Raw genomic sequence first — 26,300 nt, forward strand, 5'->3', positions numbered from 1 at the left:
GATTTTGATATATTTTAATATTAATTTAATTTAATTTATCATAAATACCACAAACATTTAAATAAAACAAAATATATCTGTTGTTTGTCATTCTAACTTTGACTCGTAATAATTTAGTTAAGACCTAGACTGAAATTTCAGAAGGCCAATGAGTTAAAATCAATTACACATATCGATGCATTTCGTGAGGATAATAATGATCCTATGAGAATTCGCAATTTCCTCCGATACGTTAATTGGAATTCCCGAGACGGGTAGACGTCAAGTCTCAAAGCCAATAATACAAATTCAATAAGCGTCACTTCAACCGATATTTACTTAACGTTATGACACTCGATTTCATTATATCCTATAAAAACGCGAAGATATTTCTTACTTGTTGTTTGGAGCAAATATGTAGAGAGAATAATCCTCTTTTTCTTTAAGGCACCCCGTCGGTTCCATAAATCGAAAAAGGTCCTTAAATCTAAACTGCCGTCTATCGAATCTCGATGAAAAAATACAAATATTGTTGTTTATTGTGACCTGAAAATGGGGTTTCATTTTTTAGAAATCTAGTTATTTTGTTTTGTTACTGGAATGTATATTGAATAGTATTTCAGAGGCGTTTTAGAATTCAAAACTATATGATTTTTCCGCATCCCTGCCTCTAATATTAAAAACTAATAACTTAAAAGTTCTATTTATATTTTTTTCTTTATTTTGATTGCTTATGATATTTAAAAAATATATTAAAATAAGTAATAAATTTCATTAAAATTAAAGATGGCATAAAAAAATATTTACCTCTTCATTGATTTGTTTAATCAAAGGTAATGCTTGGTTGTTTGGTCGCAGTGATTCGTTACGTGGTCGCGTGGGTATTTGGGGTTGCGGCGTTGTGGGCGTTAAGTTGCTTGCTTTTACCTCCGATACTGATGTTATAGGAATAAATTCTGTAGTTATTTTAGATTGAATTTGAACAGCTATTGCATGTTCAGTATATTTATTATTTATTAATATTATTAACTACTAGTTATTTTTAACCTTAAAAATAAAATGAATTAATAATATGTATAAGAGACTAACTACGTACCTGTTATGTAATCATTTGTGAGAGAAAGTCTATGTGGTGGAGGCTTGACAGTGTCCAGTTTTACTGTGGAATCTGATGAAAAGCCTGCTTCTGGAGCTTTCCACGATGCCTTTTATAAACAAAATATATTTTTAATTAAAGAACTTAGATTTAGTATTTCTTTTTTCTTTATGCTGAAAACTCAAAGCGTACAATTTTTTCAATATAAAAAAATCTTTTTAAAAAAATGGATAATAAAATAGGATACGCTATTAAGTTAAAAATAAATAAGAAAATACATTATTTCTAGGCTCAAGTTGTAAAATGAGTTTCAAATAATCATTATCCCTTATGGGACATGAAGATATTTCTGAGATAATATACGGACTGTAAAACATATGATGTGACTCGCTGGAGTAAATTACACAATATCACCGACCATCTAGTCTTACGAGTATATTCGTATAGGAGTTTTTTTGTAATTAATTTTTTGTAAACGTTTATGAATCCTTGAAGAATATACAAATGCAACTTGTATATATAAAATGCAACTTTGTTAGTGACAACGATATCTATGTACCGGCTTAAGAATAAATAAATATCAACTCAAAGTACAATAACGAAACTAACTTATGAATATGAAATAAATAAAAAAATACTGTATATAACGAAACATTTCGTTAGTAAATATATATTATAAATCTTAAATAAGCATGTTGATATGAAAACTTGTACAAAAAAAGCATTTATTAATTATTAATTCTTACGTCAGGCAGTATTGGGGTTGTAAGTGCGGTGTGCGCGGAGACTCGACGGATAGGCAGTTGTACCCTCGATCGATTGTTCAATTCCGACTGCGTGTCATTTTTGATCACCATCGATGAGGACAGGAGCAGTTCATTCTTACGCAAGCTTGAACCTAGCAACAATTAATTAATTTAGAGTAAAAATTTCATCCTTTATTACATTGCATATTTATATTACTTCGTTTATTTGTGTTTTTTTTTTTGCTAAAACCCTAATTATTTCGATTTTCATTTATATTTCATCACAAGTGCAAAAATATGTAAATAGTTATGATATAACTTACCGTTGCAAGCTGCGTGGTCACGGCCATTATTTAGTACAACAGCATCTGAGTCAGATCCTGTTCTTTGCTTTTTTCGTCTCAAACTTGGCCTTGAGAGACGCCAGCTGTATCCACGTTGTACTCTGCATTTATCATCGCCATTTATACTAGGAGGGATTGCTGTGAGACTTCTGGAATTTTACTTTGTATTATAATGCTAAACTGAGAAAAAAATTAAATATCAAAATACTCAAAACAATTAAAAACTGAATCAAATTATTTACAACTTACTTTTGTGAGCTCAGGAGACTAGATTTATCACTAACGTTAAGACAGTTATCATCCTTGGCGATAGTAACTTGCAGGTTTTTTTCTGGAAGCGTCGGGGATGGTAGGGATCTCGGTGTCGTTGGAGTGGAAGCTGGAGACGTAGATCTAGATGGGGGAGGAGCCAAGCTTAAAGGCGGGGGAGCAAGAGTCATCGGAGGAAGTCTGGCTTTCTCAGCACCTAATTGAGCTGCTGCGGAATGAAGGGTCAAAGTATAACTGTTCGGTGGCTTTAATAATCCGGGTATACTGGTACACTGAAAATAAAAAAAATATTTTTTAAAATATAACAATCGAAACTTATTTGATATTGGTCAACAAAACTTATAAATCACTGGTACTTTTATAAAGTAAAGTACTCTTAAAAGAAAGTTAAATAAATACGTACCGACGTCCTATCAATGGAATCCAAGCTGGATAACATTGTCGATCTTTCTAATGTTAATGCGACATTAAAATCTCTGAATGTCGTTCCTGGTTCTAATGTTGTAGAAGGAGAATCCTGTGGTGTAGCGGCAGTGTGAGTTATCATTGGTACAACCGTGCTGTTTTCAGCTGCACCAGTATTAGATGCTAGCATTTTTGATTCCTAAAATTTGTTATAATTATCAAGTACATTATTTTTAATAGTATTTCTAGACCAGTAATAACTTGGTTTACATCTTAACGATAGAGTGACTAATAAAGCTTAAGAAGTTACATGGTAATAGTATTTCGCAGTAGTATTTAGTAGGTAAACAGTTGTTTTTTGGCATTACTTGGTTTCATTACATTGAACTGTTTTAATTTTTTAATGAATTATCTTCTATAGATACTCTATAAAGAACTTATTTCAGAAATAAACTTTACTAATGTTTATAGTTTTCGTAGTAATCGATTGAAATTGTTTAATTTAAAGATTGAAATATATCGAAAATATACTGGACACAAACGAAAGCTTTCAGAATGATTCAATACCATTTCGTGAAATGAGTTCAATAGAAAACCCGGATTAAATGCGTCTAGGTTTTTCTTTGTTACCTGAGTTTGTTCACATTTGCTGGGATTTGGATGTGGTACAGTTGGATAACAAAAAGAAATGTCAAACCGAGGCGGAATGAATGCATTCTATTGTTGTTTAGCGTTCACTATTAGTAAAACATTTTATTTACTACAGGACTCTAAACAAATTGATTTATGGTATCGCTATATAGTACTTAGTAGTTAGTATTACGTATTTACATTTTTCTTGTATTAAATGTTATTGGTGCAAATAATTGTTTTAATGTTTATAGAAATTTATTTTCATTACAATATTACGCTTCCTTGTTCATTTTTTTTATTTTGAGTTTTTTAACACTACCATTACTAGTAATATTATTGTTACAGCAAAGCTGACATGCAATGTTATTTGTATGAAATATTAAACAACTTACCTTCTGTATATTACACTTATTAGACTGCGCACAATCTTTACACATGGCTGGATGATGACCCGATGATTTGGATTTTTTCCGAACTTTCAGAGATTTATCTTTGTGACCATTGATATCGTCTTTTGCTTTTCTCACATCATCTGCTGATTTCCAGTAGTTTTTGATTTCATTCTGTTTAAAAAATAATTCATTTAAAGGAAACTCTTATACGTTTTAAAATAAATAAGAATTCTGTTGATTTCACTGTAATAAATTGACCATATATAAAATGTTAGATATTAATATGTACATGTAGAATATGTGTATAAAATATTACATAATAGACTATTTAGCCTAAAGTTTGTTTCAGAATAGAGAACATTGAAAGTGAACACATTAGATATTTATTAGAGACATTACAATACGTGTCTTGAAATCAAATCACCTGGGAGAAACTGTCACTGGAGTGAGATCCCGAATTGGATTCGTCGTATTGTAATTCGTTGTTGTCAGAAAAGCATTCGCTTGACAATTTAGATTTAGCCAATTCCCGCTGTTCTCGCTCTCTTCTTTCATGTCTCTAAAAACGAATATTGTCAGAATAATACTTATTTTTTTATAGATATAGTGAAACCTTATATGCATGTGTAAATACCTCTGAGCTAAATCCTTCAACTAAAATAGCTACGAGTAAGTTGAATAAAACATAATTGCCGAAAGTCATTAAAGCTACAAAATATAGCGCGGCCCAATGACTTGTTTTTTCCATACCGTTAAACAATACGACATTCCAATCTTCCTGTGTCAACACCTGGAAAATTTATTATTTATTTAGAACATATAATTAATACATCTAAACAATCTACCACAACATGTATGTTCAAATATTTAAATTTCCGTAATAAATCATAATAAGCGAGGTGTGCTGTCGTAGTGTCGTATAAGTCGTGCCTTAACTTTGTGGAAAAGTTGTTAGTGTAGATGTCAAGAAAAAACGAATTAAACAAAAATAATTGTTAGTTAATAACGTGTTAGTGTTAGTAAGTTTCATGTTATCTTGTTAGTGTTCACAACAATATAAATTTTCATGGAAGGTAACACAGACGGCGATTGGAGTACACAAGCAAAAAGGGTCCAGCATTAACTAATATTCTAAAAGCAAGATGCACTATCTACTTATTGCTTGCTAAAGGTGCACAGCGTAAAACTAATAGGTACTTGATAAATGAGCTACGTCAGCGGGTTTCTCGTTATCGCGTTTTATGAATCTAATTTCACACTCAATACAGTGTATTGTTATATTGAACCAGTTTAGGGCGCTGATATTGAAAGTTAATATTAGATCGTTGTTGACACGAGAAACACGCAACATCTACCCTCTAAAAGCCAGTTCGAACGGGATCGCAAATAAATCGACAATGTAACTTGTATTAGATCCACGAGACTTACCTGAAAGACGGTGACGGTAGCCCATAGAATATTATTAAAATGTTTCCTGTCGCACTCACACTTGGGATGATGTGAGATGATCTCCGGGCAGGTACAGTCCCGTTCGGATCCGTTATCTTCGATGAACTTGCAAAACTTACCACCGAATAGATACATGCCCAGAATACTGCACGAGGTGGGCCCGATGAAAAAATGAAAGAAAAAGAAAATGCTATGCGCATACGCGACCGAGTCGTCGAGACGATGTAAAGTGCGTACGCGACGCTAACACTGCAACCCTATCTTGAGCGATGACTTTATTAATTTAAGGTAGAGAGTTAGCAGCTGAGAATAATAACCAATGTATCGTATATAATGTTAAACGAAATCATAAAACCTCTAAAAATGTAAGTGATATATGTATATACATATTTAACTTGTGCACTAATAAAATTGGTACAATCTTTAACTTCGTAAATTTATGTGCCTCTACCGTAAATTAAATAACTGTGGACGGACAATACATATAATTAGTTAAGCAGTGTTATCGCCGTTGACACATCATCACCAACGGGTTTGTTAATAGATCTAAATTAAGTAATATATTTAATACAACGTTATTTAGTGCAAGTTCCCCATAAAGTATTATATCAATTAACATTCATCTTTATATAATGCCTCATTATCTCTGAATAATCAAATGCAATTAAATAAAAGTTTAAATGTAAAATAGGCAAACAAAAGTGCATAAAAATATAAGATTAAAATCATTCAAATACTTTATGATTTATTGATTGTAAATATTAATTCATTCATTTAAATGCATTATTGATGCTTCGATGCAGAAATTAATAGTAAAAATTAAAAATTCTGTTTAAGTATAAATAATTTAATTTTTAAGAATGTTTAAATTATATTTAGAAAATAGGGGAAAGAATTGGAAGAAAGTTTGTTATTAAAAAAAAGGAAAAAATGCAGGATAACCTGACGAAACAAGTGAAATTGCTGAAAAAAGTGAAGCAAAACAGTAAAAAATTAATATTGGCAAAAAGTAACCAAAATAACTTGTTTCATACAGACCTAAATAATAGAAGCGGCATGCAAAGTGACAGAGAGTCGATAAAACTGAGTATAGCTGTAGTAGTGGAATCGGAGGAACTGACGAAGTATTACCCGCGACTCGGCTCGATCAACCTAATCTACCCTACGAATCAACCAAGCTCTCAGACTAATTAATGTGCTTCCACAAATTTTGATGGGAATACTGTACGGCACAACAACAATGGTGAATCGTGATTCTAGATGATGTTGAGCTATCTGTAACCAATGGTACTATTTCTGTACTACGCGGGTTCTAGGGTAGCGGTTACGCGTCTGAACGCTTGTTTGACAACGTACTGAGCTGCAAGCCGATTTGTTTTAATTAAACTGTAAGACAAAACTTCGTTTAAATCCAAATTTCTTGCAGCATAGTGACGAGTCATTGTGTACTCGCGTGGTTAGTCGATAAGCCGTCACAAGGACAATCTTCTTTTAAAGAATTGTCATTCTGTCATGAGTGTTTACTGCTAACGGACCCGTAGGTAAGCGTTTAGTATGTTGCAAGTTCTGTCTGTTTTTGGATTGTCTGTTAGGTACTTTAATTTAAAATGTCCAATACCTGAAAAACCGTGACAAAGGCCCACAAGAGCGTATCAAAGTTTTTTCTGTCGCACTCTACATCGCCATCCTCATCTTTCTTGCAGAATTTGCACCCGAAGAGGTTCATACCGAGGATGCTGAACGTTATCACGCAAGATACGATTAGATAAAAGTGCGATTACTACAGTCCTTTCGATGTAACAGGAAGATATATTAAGAACTGTATAAAATATATAGGTGTAAGTAAAAACTAAGATGAAATGTGAAATGTGCAAGGTGTAAATTAACTGAGTGGACAAGAAGCAGGAAGCGTGAAAGTCTATTACAAGAAAGATTAAGAGAAGAGAAAAAGTTGTAAAGAGTGTGGACAGTGGTGGTGTGTACCGTTAAATGTCAAAAGTAGAAATGGCTTACAGATAAGGATAAGGCAGAAATGAAAACAGGAGAAATCACTCACAGTTAGATAGTGCACAGGTTAGGATGCGGGTGTGACAGTTAAGTAGAAACTATTTTATATTTTATGAGGTGTCGTATAAATCTTCTCTGTCTACGAAAGAAAATATAAAATCACACATAGCAATCTTATGATTGCTATATCGGTAATTGTATACTAATAAAATCTACAGAGTCTACCATAGAAACAAGTAACGTTAAAATTAATATACAGGTTGTGATACATATATTGGCCACGGAAAGTTTGAAACCTTTTAAGATAGTAAATTTCAGCAAAAAATAACAATATAGATATATAATAGAATCGTAAATAATAGAATTTCAAAAAATAAAAAGAAGGCCTGCTCTTTAGATTTAGATACGAGTATGTTAAATTATTTGCAGTTAGTCGCAAAGTTGGTATTGGATAATTTCTGGTCTCCAAAGATTAATAAAAGGTAATAAAAATAAAATTCAAAATAATAAAATCTGGGAGACTGAAAAATAATAAATAAGTGTAAATTAGGTTTTTCGTTATTAAAATATAGGAAATTTAATAATCCTTCCCTTTATAACTTTTTTATCTTCATGCATTTTATTTTTAAAAATTTATGTTTATAATTATCATTAAATTTAAATTTAAGGCTTTACCCCATAATCGCTGTTCGAAAACTAAGAGAATCGACTATTATATTGATATTTATTAAAGAATAAGTATTATAATTATATTGAAGAGGATAATTACCTGAATATAAAAATAAATAAAACCAGAAGTGAGAAGAAGATTGCGACGTTGTCCATTGTCCGTAACATGACGAAAAGTTGGCGTCTAAGATTTGGCATGAAACGTACTAACTTCAGGATTCGCAGCAGTCGGAAGGTCCTCAAGACCGATAATCCTGAACTCCCAGCCAAATCGTGTTCATTACCCATACTTTGTGCTAGCTCAAACGCGCTATGTAAGAAGTAAACATTAAATTCCAAAAATATACCAATTTTTACAAAATTTGCTTGGACTACAAATTTTACCTTAAAATTACGATGACACCGTCAAATACATTGAATCCATTTGATATATACTTAAAAGGTCCTTCGGCAATGATTTTAAGAAGCATCTCAACGGCGAATATAGCAGAGAATACAATATTGCTGTATTCAACAATCACTGTTAATTCTTCTGGTTGGTTGTGATACTCGATACCCATAGATAATGTATTAATTAGTATAGCCAACAAAATACCTATAAAAACGAAGTATTAATAACAACAAATATTAAAAAAGTCATCGCAATTGTAATTTTTTTATTACCTTGCTGAAAATATTTGTGGTTTACAATTGTTTTTATGCGTTTTCGTAGTAACGAAAAACATTTTGATATCTGTCGCCAAAGCCTTAGGCAGGCATTTAAAAATCGACCTTTTTTCTTCTCAGCTGCTGCTGCCTCAGCTGCTATTAGTTCAGCGCAACATGAAAAATCATCTATTTCAACAATCTGAAATAAGTACATTTTATTTTTTTCCCTCGAAACAACCAAACATGAATTTCATTATAAAATTGCTTGATTTTTTATTAGAGTTACCTTTGTATCTAATTTGTCTTCACCAGCTCGTTTACTGATTCCTTTGGTAAGTTCTTCAAAGAATGAATCTAAAGCAACTTGTCCAGTAGGTAAAGCAGCTGATAAAGCTCCTGATAATGCTAATAGTTCCTGACATGACATTGTTCCCCCTGCCGCTGCACGTTCTTCAGCTGTCTCCCCTGCCGGCAGGTCGAACTCTATGCCCAAAATAAGTGTCACTACTGTGCAGTTTTGCTCATTCAATTTACGTACAATCTAAAGTAATAACTTCAGTCAACCCAGCAGCAGGTTGACCGCTAAAGCTCCTTCAAAGAAGAGAACGCTATAGATTGGAACCAATGAGTTTTTTACCAGTTCATTACAGTAGTATAGTAGTAAAATCTAAAGTGATTAAAAGCATCATTTAATTACAACTGTAGTTGGTAACATTTTTTTGATACTTTTAATAAAACTAAAACTATAAATTTATTGAACAATATTTAAAAGCGGAGCAGTGTTATCAGAGAGAAAAGGGAATGGATTTTTTTTACAAGATTTAAGGATTCAATTCAAAAAACTAAAACATCTGTTATCTTACATTTTCAGATAAATATTACATACGTAACAATTTGCTTATGTATTTATATTTATTATAATTTTTACAGTTTTCACTTTCGATTATGTAATTGTAATGTAATAATTTTTATATTTTTGTTGTATTTGTTTTAGGTTAATTTCTTTTTAATGGGAGATGTTAAGCAGTGAAAGATAGGAGAAGTGAAAGTTCAGATATATTTGCGCATGCCCGTCTAACATCCTGTCTAGATCTACTCTCTAGACTCACCACTTTGGCACTTAAGCCAGTCACGTTGACACAATGAATCTATAAATATTTTTTATTTGTTAAAATTGATGAAATGGATTAGCATGAAAAGAAAGCACAAAGATTTTGAAACACGGAATAAGAAACAGGATAAGTTTATTTAAGAAAGTACAGACTTAATAATCTTATCAAGCACGCCATTTTGTGATTATTCATAATACACATACATAGTACAGTCTTAAAATTGTTGAACTTTTGCTGACGAAATCATTTTTATAAAATTTTATTTGTACTGCTTACCAGTTTGTGTCATCTTCTCAGATGAGCACACGTTATGCGGATGAGCTAAATTTTGTGCATTTGGCACATGCAATAGAACTGTATCGCTGAACATCACTGAAGATCGTCTTCGAGCAAGGGACGGAGGCGATAAAAGTGATAGGTTTGATGCATTCTGTATAAGATGTAGAAAACATTATATAAATTAACTACAGTTGAAGAGCTGAATTTGATATAGAAATGATAATGAATTTAATTTTGTTACTGTACCTCAAGATCTGCAGCAGATAACGAGGGAACGCGTAATAAACTCGGCCTGCTAAGAGGCTCGTCTCCTCCTTCTTCTACACTTTTTCCGTTGCCCTAGTTTTAGGTATAACAATATTAATAAGCAAAAAATAAATTACACCTATAAAATTAATAGAAGTCTTATGCACTGTAAATATAGCAAATATTGTAAGAAATTTTATTTGCTTACTAGCTGACCCAGCAAACGTTGTTTTGCCATATATATTATGAAAATTTAGGGTTGTATGTATTTTTTGATGCTAAATCATAATAAAATAAATTATCAAAATATATTTTAAATAAATTTAGGGGTGGACTACCCTTAACATTTAGTTGGATGAAAAATATATGTTGTTCGATTCTCAGACCTACCAAATATGCACACAAAATTTCATGAGCATCGGTGAAGCCGTTTGGAAGGAGTTTAACTACAAACACCGCGACACGAGAATTTTATTTATTAGAAGATTAAAAGCGATGAACGAGTAAATTAATACGACAATTGTTCTGGCATTCGATAAAGAGTTTAGCACTTAAAGTTCTCAGTTTTGGTTATAGACACCAAATACCGGTGGTTATTTATGGTAGGGTATTATCCCACAACCTACAGTGGAGTAGCGTAGTGATCAAATTTAAGCTTAATTCAATACGCTGCTGCACACTGCTCTCTCTTTCGTACATGGAGAAAGACTATACAGATTGATGTAGCTTCAATTATTATTATTTATTTTAGCAATTTTAACACTTACGTAGTACATACGATTGTCATATTAATAACATTCTTAACGCTACTAAAGTACCTGAGGATGTGTACGGGGGCAACATGGATGGTGCTGTTTTTGACGATTAGCCGGTAATTGAAGCGTTTCTCGACTTGTCCGCCACCGTAGTTGAGCACGTTGATATTTATATACCCTGTATTTCAATAAAAAACTTGTAACCAGTAAATTTCCTAAAATACCATAGAAATTCATACTTTTTAGCAGATCAAATATTGTTTACCTGATTTTTTTTGCCATTCGCCTTTTGAATCTTCTCCACAAGTGTGCGACGTATTTGACAATTTCAGCATAGCAAGTAGCTGGCTCGCTGTTGTTAGTCGATGAAGCTAATGTCGACGATGAAGTAAAGCGTGCACGTTCAGCGCGCATTCTTTCCATTTCACGCTTCTTTGTTTCACTAAACTGAGTCGCTATAACGACTAAGCATAGATTGATCATGAAGAATGAACCAATCTGTAAATTAATTTGTTTGGTAAAAGGAAGCTTAAAAAATAAAAATGAATATTGCAAAAAAATAAACGAAACATTACCACAATGAGAAGAACAAAATAAATCCAGTCCCAAAAGCTATGCGCATCTTGAACGTAGTACATGATGTCAGTCCATCCTTCTAAAGATATAACCTGAAAGTGAAATTTGTAGAGTAATTCAAATAAATATTTTAACGAATTAACTTAATTTTTACTTTAATTTAACGAATATCTAATAAAGTCCTTATTTGAGTGAGACTTCTAACTTACACAAGATCACAGCTAAATAATACTGCTTTCAAGCAGTGTTGTGTTCTGTGGTAAGTAAGATGACAAGCGCTCCGGAGGTGGACTTGTTGTTCGTGGGTCAGCAACGCGTCTGTGATATTTCTGGTGCTACGGTAATCGCTTACTATCAGGTGAGCCGTATACTTGTTTGCCAACCTAGTTGTATATCAAAAAAAAGTTATACTTACCAAAAAAATGGCTACCCAAGCGAGACCGATATTGTCAAACGATATCGTTCCTTGAAAGGGATTCGAACCTCTTTGAGTACAGTTCGTATAGTATTGATTCCAATTAACGCACGATGTATTCGTCGGATGGTTGTAAGAAAATGGTTTCGCAGTTTCATTGCATACAAGAGCTCCATATCGATACGGCGGGAAATCTCCGCATTGGTGCATTCCATTATCCTCAGGCGTTGTGCATATGTAGTCTAGTTCTTTCGAGAACTCGTAGTAAATTGATAAGCTGCATATATTGAAATATGTATGAGTATTGCGCTAAATAATAAATTCATTTTATAATTAAATTTAAATATAGATAAATAGAAATAGAAAATAGAAAAATCTTTTATGTAATTAAAATGCGGTCATCGGTAATGGATGAATTAAATTTTATTTCAGTTCTATGAAATTAATTTTATTGGTAATGTGATTGCCCAGTGGTTTGGATAATTTAATATTTAAAACTTTGAAATGGAAATTGTGACAAATATTTTGTACCTAAATATTATATTTATTAGTAAAATTAAGATATTTAATGGATGTTAATCTATGTAAAGTTCTATTGAAAGCATATTATGATACCAGCGGGTACTGTTTTTCATGCAATGCAGAACTAATGGTAAATTAAATATAGCATGCAAACGATGAAAGCGAAAAGGGAGGGTAAATTGATATAGATAATTAGCAATCGCCTTTAATAAAAGGGCCGATAAAGGAATACTGGGAGAGTCAGGTAAACATTAGTGAATGGAGAAGATTAACGCCAATGGCCTCTTGCCCATTATCCGTTAACGGCACGAATGGCACATGGAGGTTGGGAACCCAAATCATTTAGGTCCTCGCTCGTTATGATACTTTTCATTTTGATGACCGCCATAAGGCTTATTGTGGTTTTGCCTTATGTGATATTCTCACACAAAACTCTGAAATGTGAACGTTTTATGACGTTTTTTTTTTGTAATATTAAGTTAACGTAAACTTGATAATGATATTTTGTGAAAGTAATAGGATTTTTTAAATGTGTCCTCTGCATTTGACGGAATATTATTAACTTTTAAAATAAAACGGGGGACATAAAACATTTTTGATACCTTATGTGGTGTTCATTTTATACAGTGCACGTATTTAAAAATGAGCAAAGACATAATAAAATATAAAGAAAAATAAATCCAGTTAAATAAAAATTTTAGAATTAACCAAAAATTCTAATCACATTTGAGATCAATTTTGAACAAACTGGCAGTTCTGTACTCATGTCCGTAGAATGTAAATAAATTTTAATGTCTGTGTCTGAATCGCTAAAACCCTAAAATGGTCATAAAACTGCCAATTCGTGGAGAAAAAAGCAGATATAGTACATCTGGACGGCAGATGTGTAAAGGTACACGTTACAACAGATTTCATATCTTCAATAGTAACACTTATTTTGATCCTAAATTCTTACGAGTTTAATCTGAAGCGCACTCTGTACCATTCGGACAGGTCTCTGGAAAATAAATGTTCGAAGCAATGACGGGTGTTATGTATTCTAAATATTTGTATGATTTATTTTGTAATTGCTAAAATTTGAAGCGGAAAATGTAAATTGTAATTACATTTATTGTTTTGTAATGTTTACGGGAATATAACTCATTATAATGAAACAATTTCTTAGGATTTTATCGCAGTTTATTGTATTTTTTATGTGTCCGACGTTTTAGATACTAGAGCAACCATGGTCAGGGAGGACTAGAGGTTAGTCCACGAATAAACCGCAATAAAATCCGAAAAAGTCATTTAATTATAATGTAATTACATTTTTGTATAATTTTTTTGTCCTTTTACATGTTCAGCTTCTTATTTATATGTTGTATTCGTAGGTTCCAATACTCAAACACATTATGTTTTGCTGATAATCATCTATTTATAATTCAAACTTGGTGACATCTGATTCTTGTAAAAATTCTAGAGTGAAATTAGTGTTTCGTTACTTTTGTTAGTTTGTGATATATGTTATGTAGCAGTTTTAATGACATTTATACTACCTACATGAAACGTCTAGTTTTGCAACATCGTAAACGAATCATCATGCGTGTACTTGAACTGGGTCTCGTGTGAGTATCGACGGAATGCAATATTAACGTGTGGTTAAGCTATCTGAACATGCGCGTCGGTGATGTCAATAGTGAAAGAGTCTGTATCAATAAATTATAATATCGAATAATGTGGAGCAGCCCTGGATGTGCCCTTTATGATTAAAGCGTTAATTATTGCATGCAGTCAACTTTAGCAATGGGACGTGCCTCTAAAACGAGCGCATCTCGAGCAATAGTAAAAAATAAACATGTTATAATATACTGCTATTATATCCAAGGCCTCGTACAAATTTATATTCTAAGATTTGGCCGGGTATACTCTTTTTTCTAATTCAGTAACAAAAATAACAATTTCGAATTTTCAATCCAAGTTTAACGTCATAATAGGTAAATTTCAGACAGTTCTACTAAATTGAAAATGTCAAAATAATGTCAACATTAATTAAAATATTCTTAACCATTATTGAAACAGTATTCCATGTAGAAAAATACATTAAATTACGTGCAGATAGTGGAGTTACATACTTAGGTCTCAGTACGTTCGGTGGTAGAACTAGTTCACATCGCTGCCTCAAGATTCCTTCCCAGAGCTGGACGCCAACAATCCCGAATATGAAGAAAACGAAGAAACACAATAGTAGAACATTTCCTAACATTGGTAAAGTATCCAGAAGAAGCATCACCAGTATACGCATACCTGTGAAAGAAATCATTAACATTAATAAGATTCTAAATAAATATAATTAACTTCTATATGACAATATTTCAAATATCTACAAGTCTTTTCGAATTTATGGATAAGTTTGACATCACCACTTAGCGACAAAGTTATACCTTATACTTGTTTTTCATGTTATTGTTTCTTGAAAATGTAATAATAAATATTTAGCAATTTTGGCTAAGTACTAAAGTGTATTCCGCCTAATTTTTTTTGCTCGGTTTATTTAATCGTTCTTATGTAAATCGTTGTACCATTTCTTTCATTCTAAGTCTTAAGACCTTACCATTTCTAAGTCTTAAGACCAAACTGAGTAACCCTTTAGATTACTTGAGAGTAGCCCTTTAGACCAGATTAAATTCCCAACCAAAACTAACTATCATTAACAAAAACCACTTAATGTACTTTCCGAGTTGCGGTGGAGATATACACGAGTAGAAACTATAATTAGACGTTTAAATATACTATGTACATACACATTAACGTAACAATGAGTAAATAATTTGCTTTTGGACATTCACCTTGTTTTAGGACAAGGATAGAGCTAAATCTGTTACTTTAGGGAGGGAAACATATACGGCTTTAAAAGCCTTAGTGTCTCTCTCAAGACATGTAGAATCGCTCACAATGTTTTCTCCGACGAGTATAACATAAATATTTAAATTTGAGCACTTGGTAGTTCAGCGTTGAGAGCTCGTTGTTAATATTCAGATATTCAGTCCAATTGACTATTTCGACTCACAGATAAATATTAGTACTAATTTGTGCATCATTCCACTAAACTGGAAGGGTCATCATAGATGCGCAGCGTCAACTGATTGTGTTTAACTCGTTAACATCTGAGCATATTGAAGGTCAGATAGGGTATCTTTATTTAGCTTTTGTGATTATATACGCAAGGGTGCTGATGTGTCTGCTCTTTTTAGTACTATGCTATATTTAATGCGGAGTTTTTCTTTTATCTTGATTTATAAGTTTAGATGATATTAACGACCTAATAAAGCGAGATTAACGCATCAATAATTTTAAACGGTTTTAAATACGTAAATGTCAGGTTTTGTATTAAAAAATAAAAATTGTGTGTTTATTTATGTACGCACGTGAGAAGTTATACTTCATTGTTTTAACTTCACACACATTAGCTTCTAACTTCACGTTGCTAACTTATTCTTCGTTGACATTTCATGAAGCAAAAAATATATGTCATTTCGAAATATTTGGTGTCCAGATTTAAACCAGAATATCCATTTTGATAATCCCCGAATACATTTCGTTTATAATCAACGTGACGAGAATTCATTTGCATTTCCCATTTCAAAACAGGTATGACTGTGTTTTTGGTTCTAGTAACATCTAGTTGTTAACCTCTTTTGTACCTCTCTGTAATGTTTTGTTAACCTCTTTTCATTTATCCTTTGTGGTGTATGGAATAGCCGTACCTTTAGTTTTTTTTTTAAATACTATTTTATGAAATATATAATATATATTTTATGGCGGTTACATCCGTGTTAATTTGAGGAAAAAAATGTATAGCCTTCCTCGATAAATGAAACATTTAACGCAAAACTAATTCTTCAATTCGAATTAGCGTTTAAACAAACAAACAAACTCTTCAGCTTTATAGTAAAATAATATATAATATGAATTATCTCAGTTCATTTTTATTATAATTATAATTATCTATTAAAATATACTCGTACATATATATAATAAACACAAAAAATCAATATAGTTGAAAACTTACAGTTTAGTGCTAAGAAATTTTTTACGGGAACCAAACGTTTTATCCTAGCCGGCTAAAACGTCCGTAACGTGAAACAAAATTGTAAGATTTTTAGTCTATGTATGATGGCTATACAGTATCTAATGTATAGTCTAAGTGATGACTGTTATTATTATTGCAGCTTGCTATTATTATAATATCATTCGATAATTATTATAACTTTTTATAAATCATTGTAAATGAAACAAAGGTGTTAAGATAATTTTGTAAACTAGTTTTTTTTTATCGATAAAAATCACAATAAAAAATGTATACCCGAATAATTATTTTCTTTTTACCTCGAATAGAACTTAAAATTAATATTTGATAATAAGGAACTTCGTTCCTATCTGGTGTCCCACGACACCACACGTTATTTTATTTGCTATTTTGTCTTCACTATTAGAAATATATTTGTATATTTCTGTTGTTATAAACTTCTCGGTAACCATTACAAAGTGCAACTAACGATGCTGAAGAGCAACTTGATGCTTTGATTCTACGGAAAATTTTCTCAAGTACGTTGTATGGGCTATATTCTCTTCAACTATATACATTTAACTATTTATAGCATCCAGATTATTTTAAAATCAGCTATCACGAGGGCTATTGTTATGTTTAGTTATAACAATAGCAAAAAATATATATATTTAAAAAAAGTTAAATAGTAAAAAAATTAATACTATTTAAGATATAAATTGCTTACGCAGCTCTAACACACACAAACAAATTTAACATATTATATAACATCATATACGGTACATTTTACCCAATTCAAATACTCGAATTTGTTCCTTTTTGATTAGTATCTGGGTTTGAAAGGGACTTACCAATAAGCTTGAAATATTACATTCTGCGAAATTAAGTCTACTAAGCTATTAAATCATTTTAAGAATTACAAATGCCATTCGCCACATGTGAGGTAGGTATGCTTTAATTGTATGGATTATAATATAAGCAATGATGTTTATTTAACTTTGTGATTTTTAGATACCGAGGGTTAAAGCTTTTATTGAACCTTTGTTTATGTCTCGTAATATTTTTTGACACTATAAAATATTATAAGTTGTAAATTTATATGAATTAATTATTTTAATTTATTGACGTATATAACTATTTATTATATTAAATAATATAAGTGGATATTTCAATTTTAAATTCACATGGTTATTTTTATTACGAAAATTATTCAACGGTATATTTACCATGTTTTTATCTTCATTTTGTGGAGCTCGATATTTTGAAATTATCTACGAATGTCTATTTCACGAGATAGAGAGAGTTCTTGCAAAATGAAAATAAGAAACGTGGTAAACATCCCGTTTTAAATAATTTAATTTTATATGTATTGAACGGGTGGAGTACCTCAGTACATTAAAATAATTGTTTATTGCGCACCACAGAAAAAAAAACCCTTCTACTATTACATTAAGAGAATATAATGTAATACCCACACGAAGATTAAGTTTTCTCATTTTAGTTAAGGCTTGACCATTTTTCACAACCGCTCTGGTATAGTGGTGCGTGTACTGTGTCGGCGCCTACACATCGGTGGTCTGTGGGTTCGATTCCCTCACAGGATGGATATATGTATTTATATTTATTCTCGGTTTGGGTGTCTGTCCATGTGGGTCTCCGCGCCGTGCCTCGGAGAGAAATTAACTGGGTAAAGTAACTAACTGCGAAGTAGTTTTGCTTATGCAGGGTAAGCGAGATAAAAAATATATATATTTCAGTCATCGTTGCAACCCCAAAATTATAATAATTTTAATTTTCAAAACTTAATGAATAATTAAACGTCGCTTATTTTCTTGTTCAGTTTTATTTATTTGGGTATTACATCATTCATCAAACAAGGTTATTTCATTTTAAAATCAAATTAACTTGTCAAATATCGATTCTAATCTTTGTCAAAGATGAACGATTTGAGATTTAAAGCCTATTCACATAATTGCAAATGAAAGATTTTTAATTAAGTCGAGCCATTGTTACTTCGAAATGGAGTTCGCAATCAGGAGAAACATCCGTTCGTGCGTGAGAACAAAGAATTTATGGGGTGATTTTTAGAATACCTTGTCCAACCTTCCCAAACAAAGCGTAAAACATTTCCTTACTCTCTTTTCGTTTTATAAAAGATTGACCTTAAGAATTGTGTACTTAAGCATAACTTTTGTTTGATATAGGACAAAAAATTGTAGCTATAGAGACTGGCGATAGAAGTGAAAACTTAGAACTTAACATTATTTTATTTAACTTTTCACTAAATTCATTCAATTTCAATACTCAGTACTAATGTTGCAAAATACGTCGCTGTATAGCTACAGCATGTCGTTGATGCGAACCCATCCAAAAACCGCCTTGTGACGCGAATTCATAAGATTTTCCCCAACAAAAAGTCCCCACCCCGTCTAAATAAGTTTCACTTCAAAAACATGTCTATAATGGCATATTAATTAGTAATTTTGGTGTATATACATACGTATGTGAGCCTTTAATTTGTTGTGAAATTAATAGTACACATTCGATCTTCTTTTTAAATTGTATATAAAAGCATAAAGACAAAATAAGGGGTATTTTGTTTTACTAGTGTTTTCAATCTTTATATTTGCAAATAAAATATTTTTATATAAATCGACATTATGTGTTTCAGATGTCCCAGCGCTCAAATCCTAACGAGTTCCCTGATCTGATTTTCGAAACAATTTCTTTTTCGATCTATCGACTTTCCTTCCTAAATATGATAATAGTACAAACTACGGGTACTGAAGTTTAAAGAAAACACAAAACAACTTTATGTAAAATTCTTTTGAGGGTAACGTAAATTTGCTCGCAGAATGGCGCTTGTGATCTAATATTCCTCTACACGTTTGCGGATTCACTTGTTGCTCATCGATCCACCGCCTACGCTCTCAATTTTGTTCCGGGTTAATTTCTGTAAGTGCCTTGACAGAGATTTTCTTTAAAACCGGGAAAATTGCCTGTTAGGTGACTACAATAACTATGTTTAGCGGGTTTTCTATCGAACTTTCAACGGTGAAATGTGTAATCGTGCCTTTGTGATTTTGCAAAGCGATTGCGGTAAAAGTGCTAGCACAATTTTTTTTTCATATCATTTTAAAGTTATCTTACACTGTTTTATTTTTCAATTAAACTTTTTAGCTTCCAATTAATAACACATTAATATAAATATGATAGTCAGTTTATTGCAACCAAAGCTATAAACGTATTATAATTATTATTAACATGTTATATTTAATTAGAAGAGGTCTAATTCCACTTAATTAATTAAGATACGGAAAAAACAAGCTATTAAACTCTTTAAATTTTCCATATAAAGATTTACGTCCTAAGGGTAAGGTATAAAACATAATCACGCACCATTTACTGGAGTATATTATATAAAAGAACACACAAAAGAATGTTATTATATAAGTCGGGCTAGAAATTCCCGGAAAGAATATTGAATAGATACTTACTAGGTATCCTGTTGATAGCCCTCAAGGGTCTGAGCACTCTAATCGTCCTGATGGCAGATAAATTTATGTTTTCCACATTCAAAGCGTACTCTAGTGCTCTGAAAATTTAATAACAGTATAAATCTAAAGGGGATTTTACTAGGATTTTGTATAAAAAGTTTATAATTATAAGCTAATACATTCAGGTTCATTAGATTGTGTCTAAATAATTATTATCAATGGAAATAATAAATTTTATATATAAAATTCTCGTGTCAGAATGTTTAGTTATAATACTCCTCCGAAACGGCTGGACCGATTTTTATGAAATTTTGCATGTATATCGAGTAGGTCGGAGGATCGGCCAACATCTATTTTTCTACTCCTAATTTATAAGGGGGTAGGGAGATTAAGGGGAATTAATAACATGTATGGCAAAGCAACGTTTGCGGGGTCAGCTAGTAATATATAAGCATTTATCCCAATAGTATAATTTAAGAATTTACACGCAAACAAACAAACTTTTTACTTACCCAGCCATTACAATAAAAAAGTCTAGTCTATTCCATGAGTCGGCGAGGTACGTGCCGTGCCCATAAATACCCATCGCCACCATTTTAATTGTCATCTCGAGTGTGAAGAATGCGAATATAATGTCATCGAATACCTGAAACGGTAGCGAAAGTGACAAAGTGCCTTAAATATTCATCCCTCCTAACGTACGTAAAAAGGATTGTAATAAATATTTTTAAAATATGCACTTATTCAAATGGCTACCCTATATCATTTTATACTGATTTGTTAATTGATTCTTGACCACTTTGTAACCCTTGCATTAATTTTATTTTAGCGCTCTGTAAAAAAGTATTCTGTTACATTATAATATATTTTTTTTAATGAAGAAAAGTTTGAATTAAAATTGTTTAAATTGGAAGATTTTTCGTCAACGAAATTTGAACTAAAAAAATAAAATAAAGTAATGTATACACTGAAGTCACATCGATAAAGAGAGATTGATAAAAAAGTTTTAAAATTAATAAATTATAACGAATTTTCGTTACAGTTAAAACTTTTATAAAACCATTCGCTCCTTTATTTTATACACTTAACTTCACTACATAGTATAAAACAAAGTCGCTTTCTCTGTCCCTGCACATGTATGTACGCTTAAATCTTTAAAACTACGCAACAGATTTTGATGCGGTTCTTTTTAATAGATAGATTGATTCAAGAGGAAGGTTTATATGTATAATAACATCCATTAAATAGTGGAGAAATACTGTTATTTTTGAATTTTCTAATGTTATGTCCTAAATAATTATTTTTGTTTCGCTTAAATTGCAAACGCAGGCTGAACCCTACGAGATTTATCAAAATAATGTACTAAGTATTGTACACATTGAAAAGGTCTACAGAAAACTCCGCGATGGTATATACCTATCTCTTATGGATATCCCACAATAACATTTTTTGTCATTTACTTTTTACGACAAATAATGGCTAATTTTCGAAGCGATTTTAACCAATACAGCATTAATCCTTATCCAATTAAATACCTTAAATGTATTTTTTATTTAATATAGATCTATATGGCCCTTTACAGCATATGATTTAAATGAGTATTTTCGAAGATATTACAGATTTAAAAATCGCGGTACGTAGCGTTTGCGGTGGTACTGGATCGATTTTAATCATTTTTTCAGTGAATGACATACATTATACCCGTGCGAAGCCGGCCGAATGTATATAAAAATAAGCTATTATTATCAAGTGACAATTGATAATAATTTGTGGCAAGTTACAAGATGGGTCTCATTTTAAATTAAAAATATATATTATTCTTTTTGGTTCAAAGTAGGTTTTTTTAAATTAATTTTGTTAAAGGTATTCAATAAAATGTATTCGTGTCTCTTTTCAAACAAAAAAATATGACTTCAATTTCCATTAGAATAACAAAATCATCAACGTAATCTAATTTAATTATATTCACATAATTAAGGATCTCGATCAAATTTAAATGAGACCACAAAAAAAAAGAAAAAAAAAGAAAGGAAAAAAGCATCAGCTTTCTAACATATAATGTATCATCAAAATCAGTACACGCTATCAAAATTAATAAGAAGACAAATAACAATACAGTCGATTTGAGAATCTTCTTCTTTTTTGAGTTTGGTTAAAAAAAATACCTGCAAATAATAAAACAATTGTTGTACTTTACCTGTAAAATCTTACATCTGTTGGTGATGCACTGGTCGTCGACGCAGGGCTGATACATGCCCAGCGTGACGCAATTCAGTAATATCACCAACATTGATATCCTCTCGAACCATGTATATCTTAGTTAAGGAAATACTTTATTCATTCGGAAACAATTACATATACTTAATTTTAATGAAGTAAGACTTCTTTACGCACGCTTGACTCGGGGAACTGGTGTAAGCGAGCTTTACGAAAAGTGTGATTGTGCGAGGACAGAGTTGAGAGAGAGATATATATTAGTGAAGATAGAAAGAGAAAGTGAATTTTTTTTCCACCCATTAACCTTAATTTACTTGCTACAGCAACGAGTTATAACATAAATGTTTACAAAATTATTTCCCACTATGTTTCTGTTTGTACTAAAATAAATAAGATTAAAAATTCTATTTTAGTTGGTATACGTTTCAATTTTGATAAAGTTGTTGACGGCAGATTAAATCTTAGGTAGTATAGTAGAGGAGCTAGAAATTAAACCAGAAAAGTGTTTTAAAACAATACTTTCGATCTTCAATATCGCAGTAATTTCAATAATATCCAATAAGGAAAAACCTTAATTTGAAACTTATTACTTCTCGCATATAAAAGTTGAACGGGAGTCCGAGGTCTTTAATCACAACGCTTCGGTAGTTCTTCAATTACGTAATTTCTTTTTTCCAGAAGTTTATCTAAAGTTAGTTGAGTTATAAACTTTACGCAAGGGCTCTGAACGCCACTCGATTTGATTAAAACTCGAATGAGCGAAAAATTTGAAATAAAACAGCGTAACTTAATTAAATTAATTAAGAAATATGGATTAATGAACAAAAATTTTATAATACGGTGAATTAAAATAAAAAGTTCTAATACATTTCGATGTAGGAATTTTAAAATATTGGAAGTTAGGTTAGCAAAATTATCTTAAAATATTAAATTACGTTATCGTTAGAAATGTTTAACGATATTCACAACAAGACGCTAGGACAAAGGTATTCAGAAATTTTCACATTTAATCTTTTGTTTGGAGTTCTGTGTCATGTTGTCATTATTACTATTATGTATCGCTGTGCCCGTTTAATAAATAGTAATTATAATGCAAGACAAAAAACTAAAATAGAACACTAAAACGTTACCAGTTAGGTAATTTATCTTGTTCGCTGATATGAAAACACACGTTTACTTAGTTTTTTAGATATCTGGTCCTCTTTATCATTTAACAGATATCCCCGTTAGATCTGTTTTATTGATTGAATTTATCGTAATAATCGGTAAAAGTTTATACACAAAATTAAAAACATACAAAGACCTAACATAAACGAGTAACGAATAACGAGTTCAATTAAGAAATTTGGTCACGTAGAATGGAGAAGACGCGAAGGAGAATGACCGGTGTAATATGAGATAGCAAGAAATTACTCAAAAATAAGTCATCGGATCTCAATCAAATTTACATGGGACCACAAGCCAAGCATCAGCTTTCGATTAAAAATCATCAAAATTGGTACACCCGGAAAAAATTGTCGAGTAAATGCGTTATTAGATATAACTCGAAAAGTACCTGTCAAAATTAAATTTAAATGTGACCAAATGGCACGCATCACCTTATGATTAAAAAAAAAATGATCAAAATTGTTACACCCAGTCAAAAGTTCTGAGGTAAACATACACAAATAATTGTGTTTGCTCGCAAATGAAAAATAACCGACTTCAATTACATCGACGAGTAATACAACGTAGATCGACGAAAAAATAGTCAAGTAACTGCGCGTTATCAAAGATTACTCAAAAAGTAGTTATCAGATCTCAATAAAATTTATATGTGACCACATAACAAACATCAGCTTTGGATTAAATAAAAAATTATTAAAATCGGTACACCCAGTAAAAAGTTATTGCGGATTTTCAAGAAGTTCCCTCGATTTCTCTGGGATCCCATTATCAGATCCTGGTTTCCTTATCATGGTACTAAACTAAGGATATCTTCTTTCCAACAAAAAAAGAATTATTAAAATCGGTACACATAGTAAAAAGTTATTGCGGATTTTCAAGAATTTCCATCAGTTTCTCTGGGATCCCATCATCAGATCCTGGTTTCCTTATCATAATACCAAACTAGGGATATCTCCTTTCCACCAAAAAAGAAATTATCAAAATCGGTACATCCAGTAGAAAGTTATGCGGTATAAATACAACGTAGGTCGACGAAAAAAGCGTCAAGTAAAAACGCATTATTAGATATAGCTCGAAAAGTAGTTGTTAGATCTCAAATAAATTTAAATGCGACCAATTGGCACACACCACCTTTCGATTAAAAGAAAATTTGTCGAAATCGCTCCACCCAGTCAAAAGTTCTGATGTAACATACATAAAAAAAAAATACAGTCGAATTGAGAACCTCCTCCTTTTTTGGAAGTCGGTTAAAAACACAATCAAATTGCGAACTTCGTCCTTCTTTGGAAGTCGGTTAAAATAGCATAAAACATAATATTGCATTTAACTTTTCTAGTGCTTTTGATTTTATTTCAACTAACGTAAGAGCGGATCGAACTAGTTCAAACTGGTATTAACATAATGTCCATTAAATATTTACTGGACCGAATATGCTCAACGTGCGTTGAAATAAATGTATTAAAATTTATAGTGTTTTATATGTCGGCAAATATATGTTATTGCTTATAAAACATACAATTACTTTTAATAAATGAATTAATATTTATATAAGAAGTTAAAAGAGTTTTTAGTTGGTGTTTTGGAGTTACTAGGAGTTAATTGTGGAAATTATAATTATCACGAACCGATGACCGGATTGCGACCACTACTGTTCCTAAGATTATATAATAAATATATAATAAATGTACCAGTGTCAAAGTAGGCGTGGGTCGCTAATATATAAACATACTATAAATCTTACAATCATCTTGACTCAGATGTACATGCTTTGTACATATGCAATTACGATCAGTGTGACAATTGCAGTAAACTCGTCTTCTACGTTTCAAATAACGTACAATTATTATATCACTATAATCTATGACATTGTATATACGAAATTTATGGTTCAACTTTCGTGCGCTAGACCTACAAGACTGCTAGCAGAGCTCCTTTTCGATTACGCTTCATGGAACAGTCGTACAAAAAAGTCTTTTCATAGGTCTTCTCAAGCCAAATTTGGGTGATTTCAGTAATACGAACTATTTATTTTATATAGTAACGTATACTCTTACGCTTCAGCCTTTAATATACCACAAGTGGGCATAGGCCTCTTTCCCCATGTAGGAGAAGGATCAGAGCTTAATCCACCACGCTGCTGCAATGCGGGTTGGCGGATATATTCCCTACTATGAGTAACGATCGCTATCAGGTGTACATGATAACAACCGGGGCCGACGGCTTAACTGTTCTCCGAGGCACGGTGGGGAGACCCACAAGGACTACACAAACACCCAGACCACGGCAAACACCTGTATGGCCAATACAAATGTTAGTTATGTGCCGGGATCGAACCCGCAACCGCCAGCACAACAGGTACAATCCATGGCTGTAACCGTTGCGCCAACGCGGCGTCAACGTATACTCGAGCAGTCTTATTTTACAATACATAATTTCCCCAAACACTTGATTACTTATTTGTGTTATGTGCTATCACACGCCTAAACATAAAATTTCATGCCTCTAAAATTTATTACGTGTAATAAAATTTAGTTACATCCAATATGACAGGAAAACGATTCAGCCTGTAACATTCCACTGCTATAGGCATCTTTCTCCGGAGAAGGATTGGAGCTTGCTCCACTGCGGGTTGGCGGATGGGAAAACATTAAGATATATTGAGGCACAAATATTATATCAAGACTGGAATAATTATTTTTTAAGCCACAACTAATTGGATCAAAGAAAATAAATATCTAATCTAACCTATATGCAAAAATAAGATGCACTTTCGTGAAAAAATGTCAGTGATTTTGATTTATGTGATTTTCCCCAATTTAAAAAATACTGAA

General features: G+C 31.8%; 1 protein-coding gene across 1 annotated transcript in view; it reads right to left on the bottom strand.

Annotated features, from left to right (window-relative positions):
* Positions 1-26,300, bottom strand: part of LOC123657317 (voltage-dependent T-type calcium channel subunit alpha-1G-like) — a 66,735-nt gene that overhangs the window by 4,261 nt on the left and 36,174 nt on the right. The window contains exons 2-27 of the mRNA XM_045592885.1: positions 22,283-22,394; positions 20,598-20,731; positions 20,086-20,183; positions 14,655-14,826; positions 13,499-13,540; positions 12,022-12,298; positions 11,606-11,698; positions 11,296-11,528; positions 11,094-11,208; positions 10,276-10,368; positions 10,027-10,180; positions 8,925-9,121; positions 8,654-8,837; positions 8,375-8,585; positions 8,091-8,300; positions 5,294-5,459; positions 4,500-4,655; positions 4,290-4,424; positions 3,866-4,036; positions 2,839-3,039; positions 2,415-2,707; positions 2,145-2,314; positions 1,822-1,973; positions 1,076-1,184; positions 787-935; positions 377-525 (exon numbers count right to left, since the gene is read on the bottom strand). Of these exons, the coding sequence (XP_045448841.1) occupies positions 377-525; positions 787-935; positions 1,076-1,184; positions 1,822-1,973; positions 2,145-2,314; positions 2,415-2,707; positions 2,839-3,039; positions 3,866-4,036; positions 4,290-4,424; positions 4,500-4,655; positions 5,294-5,459; positions 8,091-8,300; positions 8,375-8,585; positions 8,654-8,837; positions 8,925-9,121; positions 10,027-10,180; positions 10,276-10,368; positions 11,094-11,208; positions 11,296-11,528; positions 11,606-11,698; positions 12,022-12,298; positions 13,499-13,540; positions 14,655-14,826; positions 20,086-20,183; positions 20,598-20,731; positions 22,283-22,394 (4,176 nt within the window). The remainder of the gene's footprint in view (positions 1-376; positions 526-786; positions 936-1,075; positions 1,185-1,821; positions 1,974-2,144; positions 2,315-2,414; positions 2,708-2,838; positions 3,040-3,865; positions 4,037-4,289; positions 4,425-4,499; positions 4,656-5,293; positions 5,460-8,090; positions 8,301-8,374; positions 8,586-8,653; positions 8,838-8,924; positions 9,122-10,026; positions 10,181-10,275; positions 10,369-11,093; positions 11,209-11,295; positions 11,529-11,605; positions 11,699-12,021; positions 12,299-13,498; positions 13,541-14,654; positions 14,827-20,085; positions 20,184-20,597; positions 20,732-22,282; positions 22,395-26,300) is intronic.

Source organism: Melitaea cinxia, chromosome 10 (assembly GCF_905220565.1).
Source record: "Melitaea cinxia chromosome 10, ilMelCinx1.1, whole genome shotgun sequence".
Lineage (NCBI taxonomy): Eukaryota > Metazoa > Arthropoda > Insecta > Lepidoptera > Nymphalidae > Melitaea > Melitaea cinxia.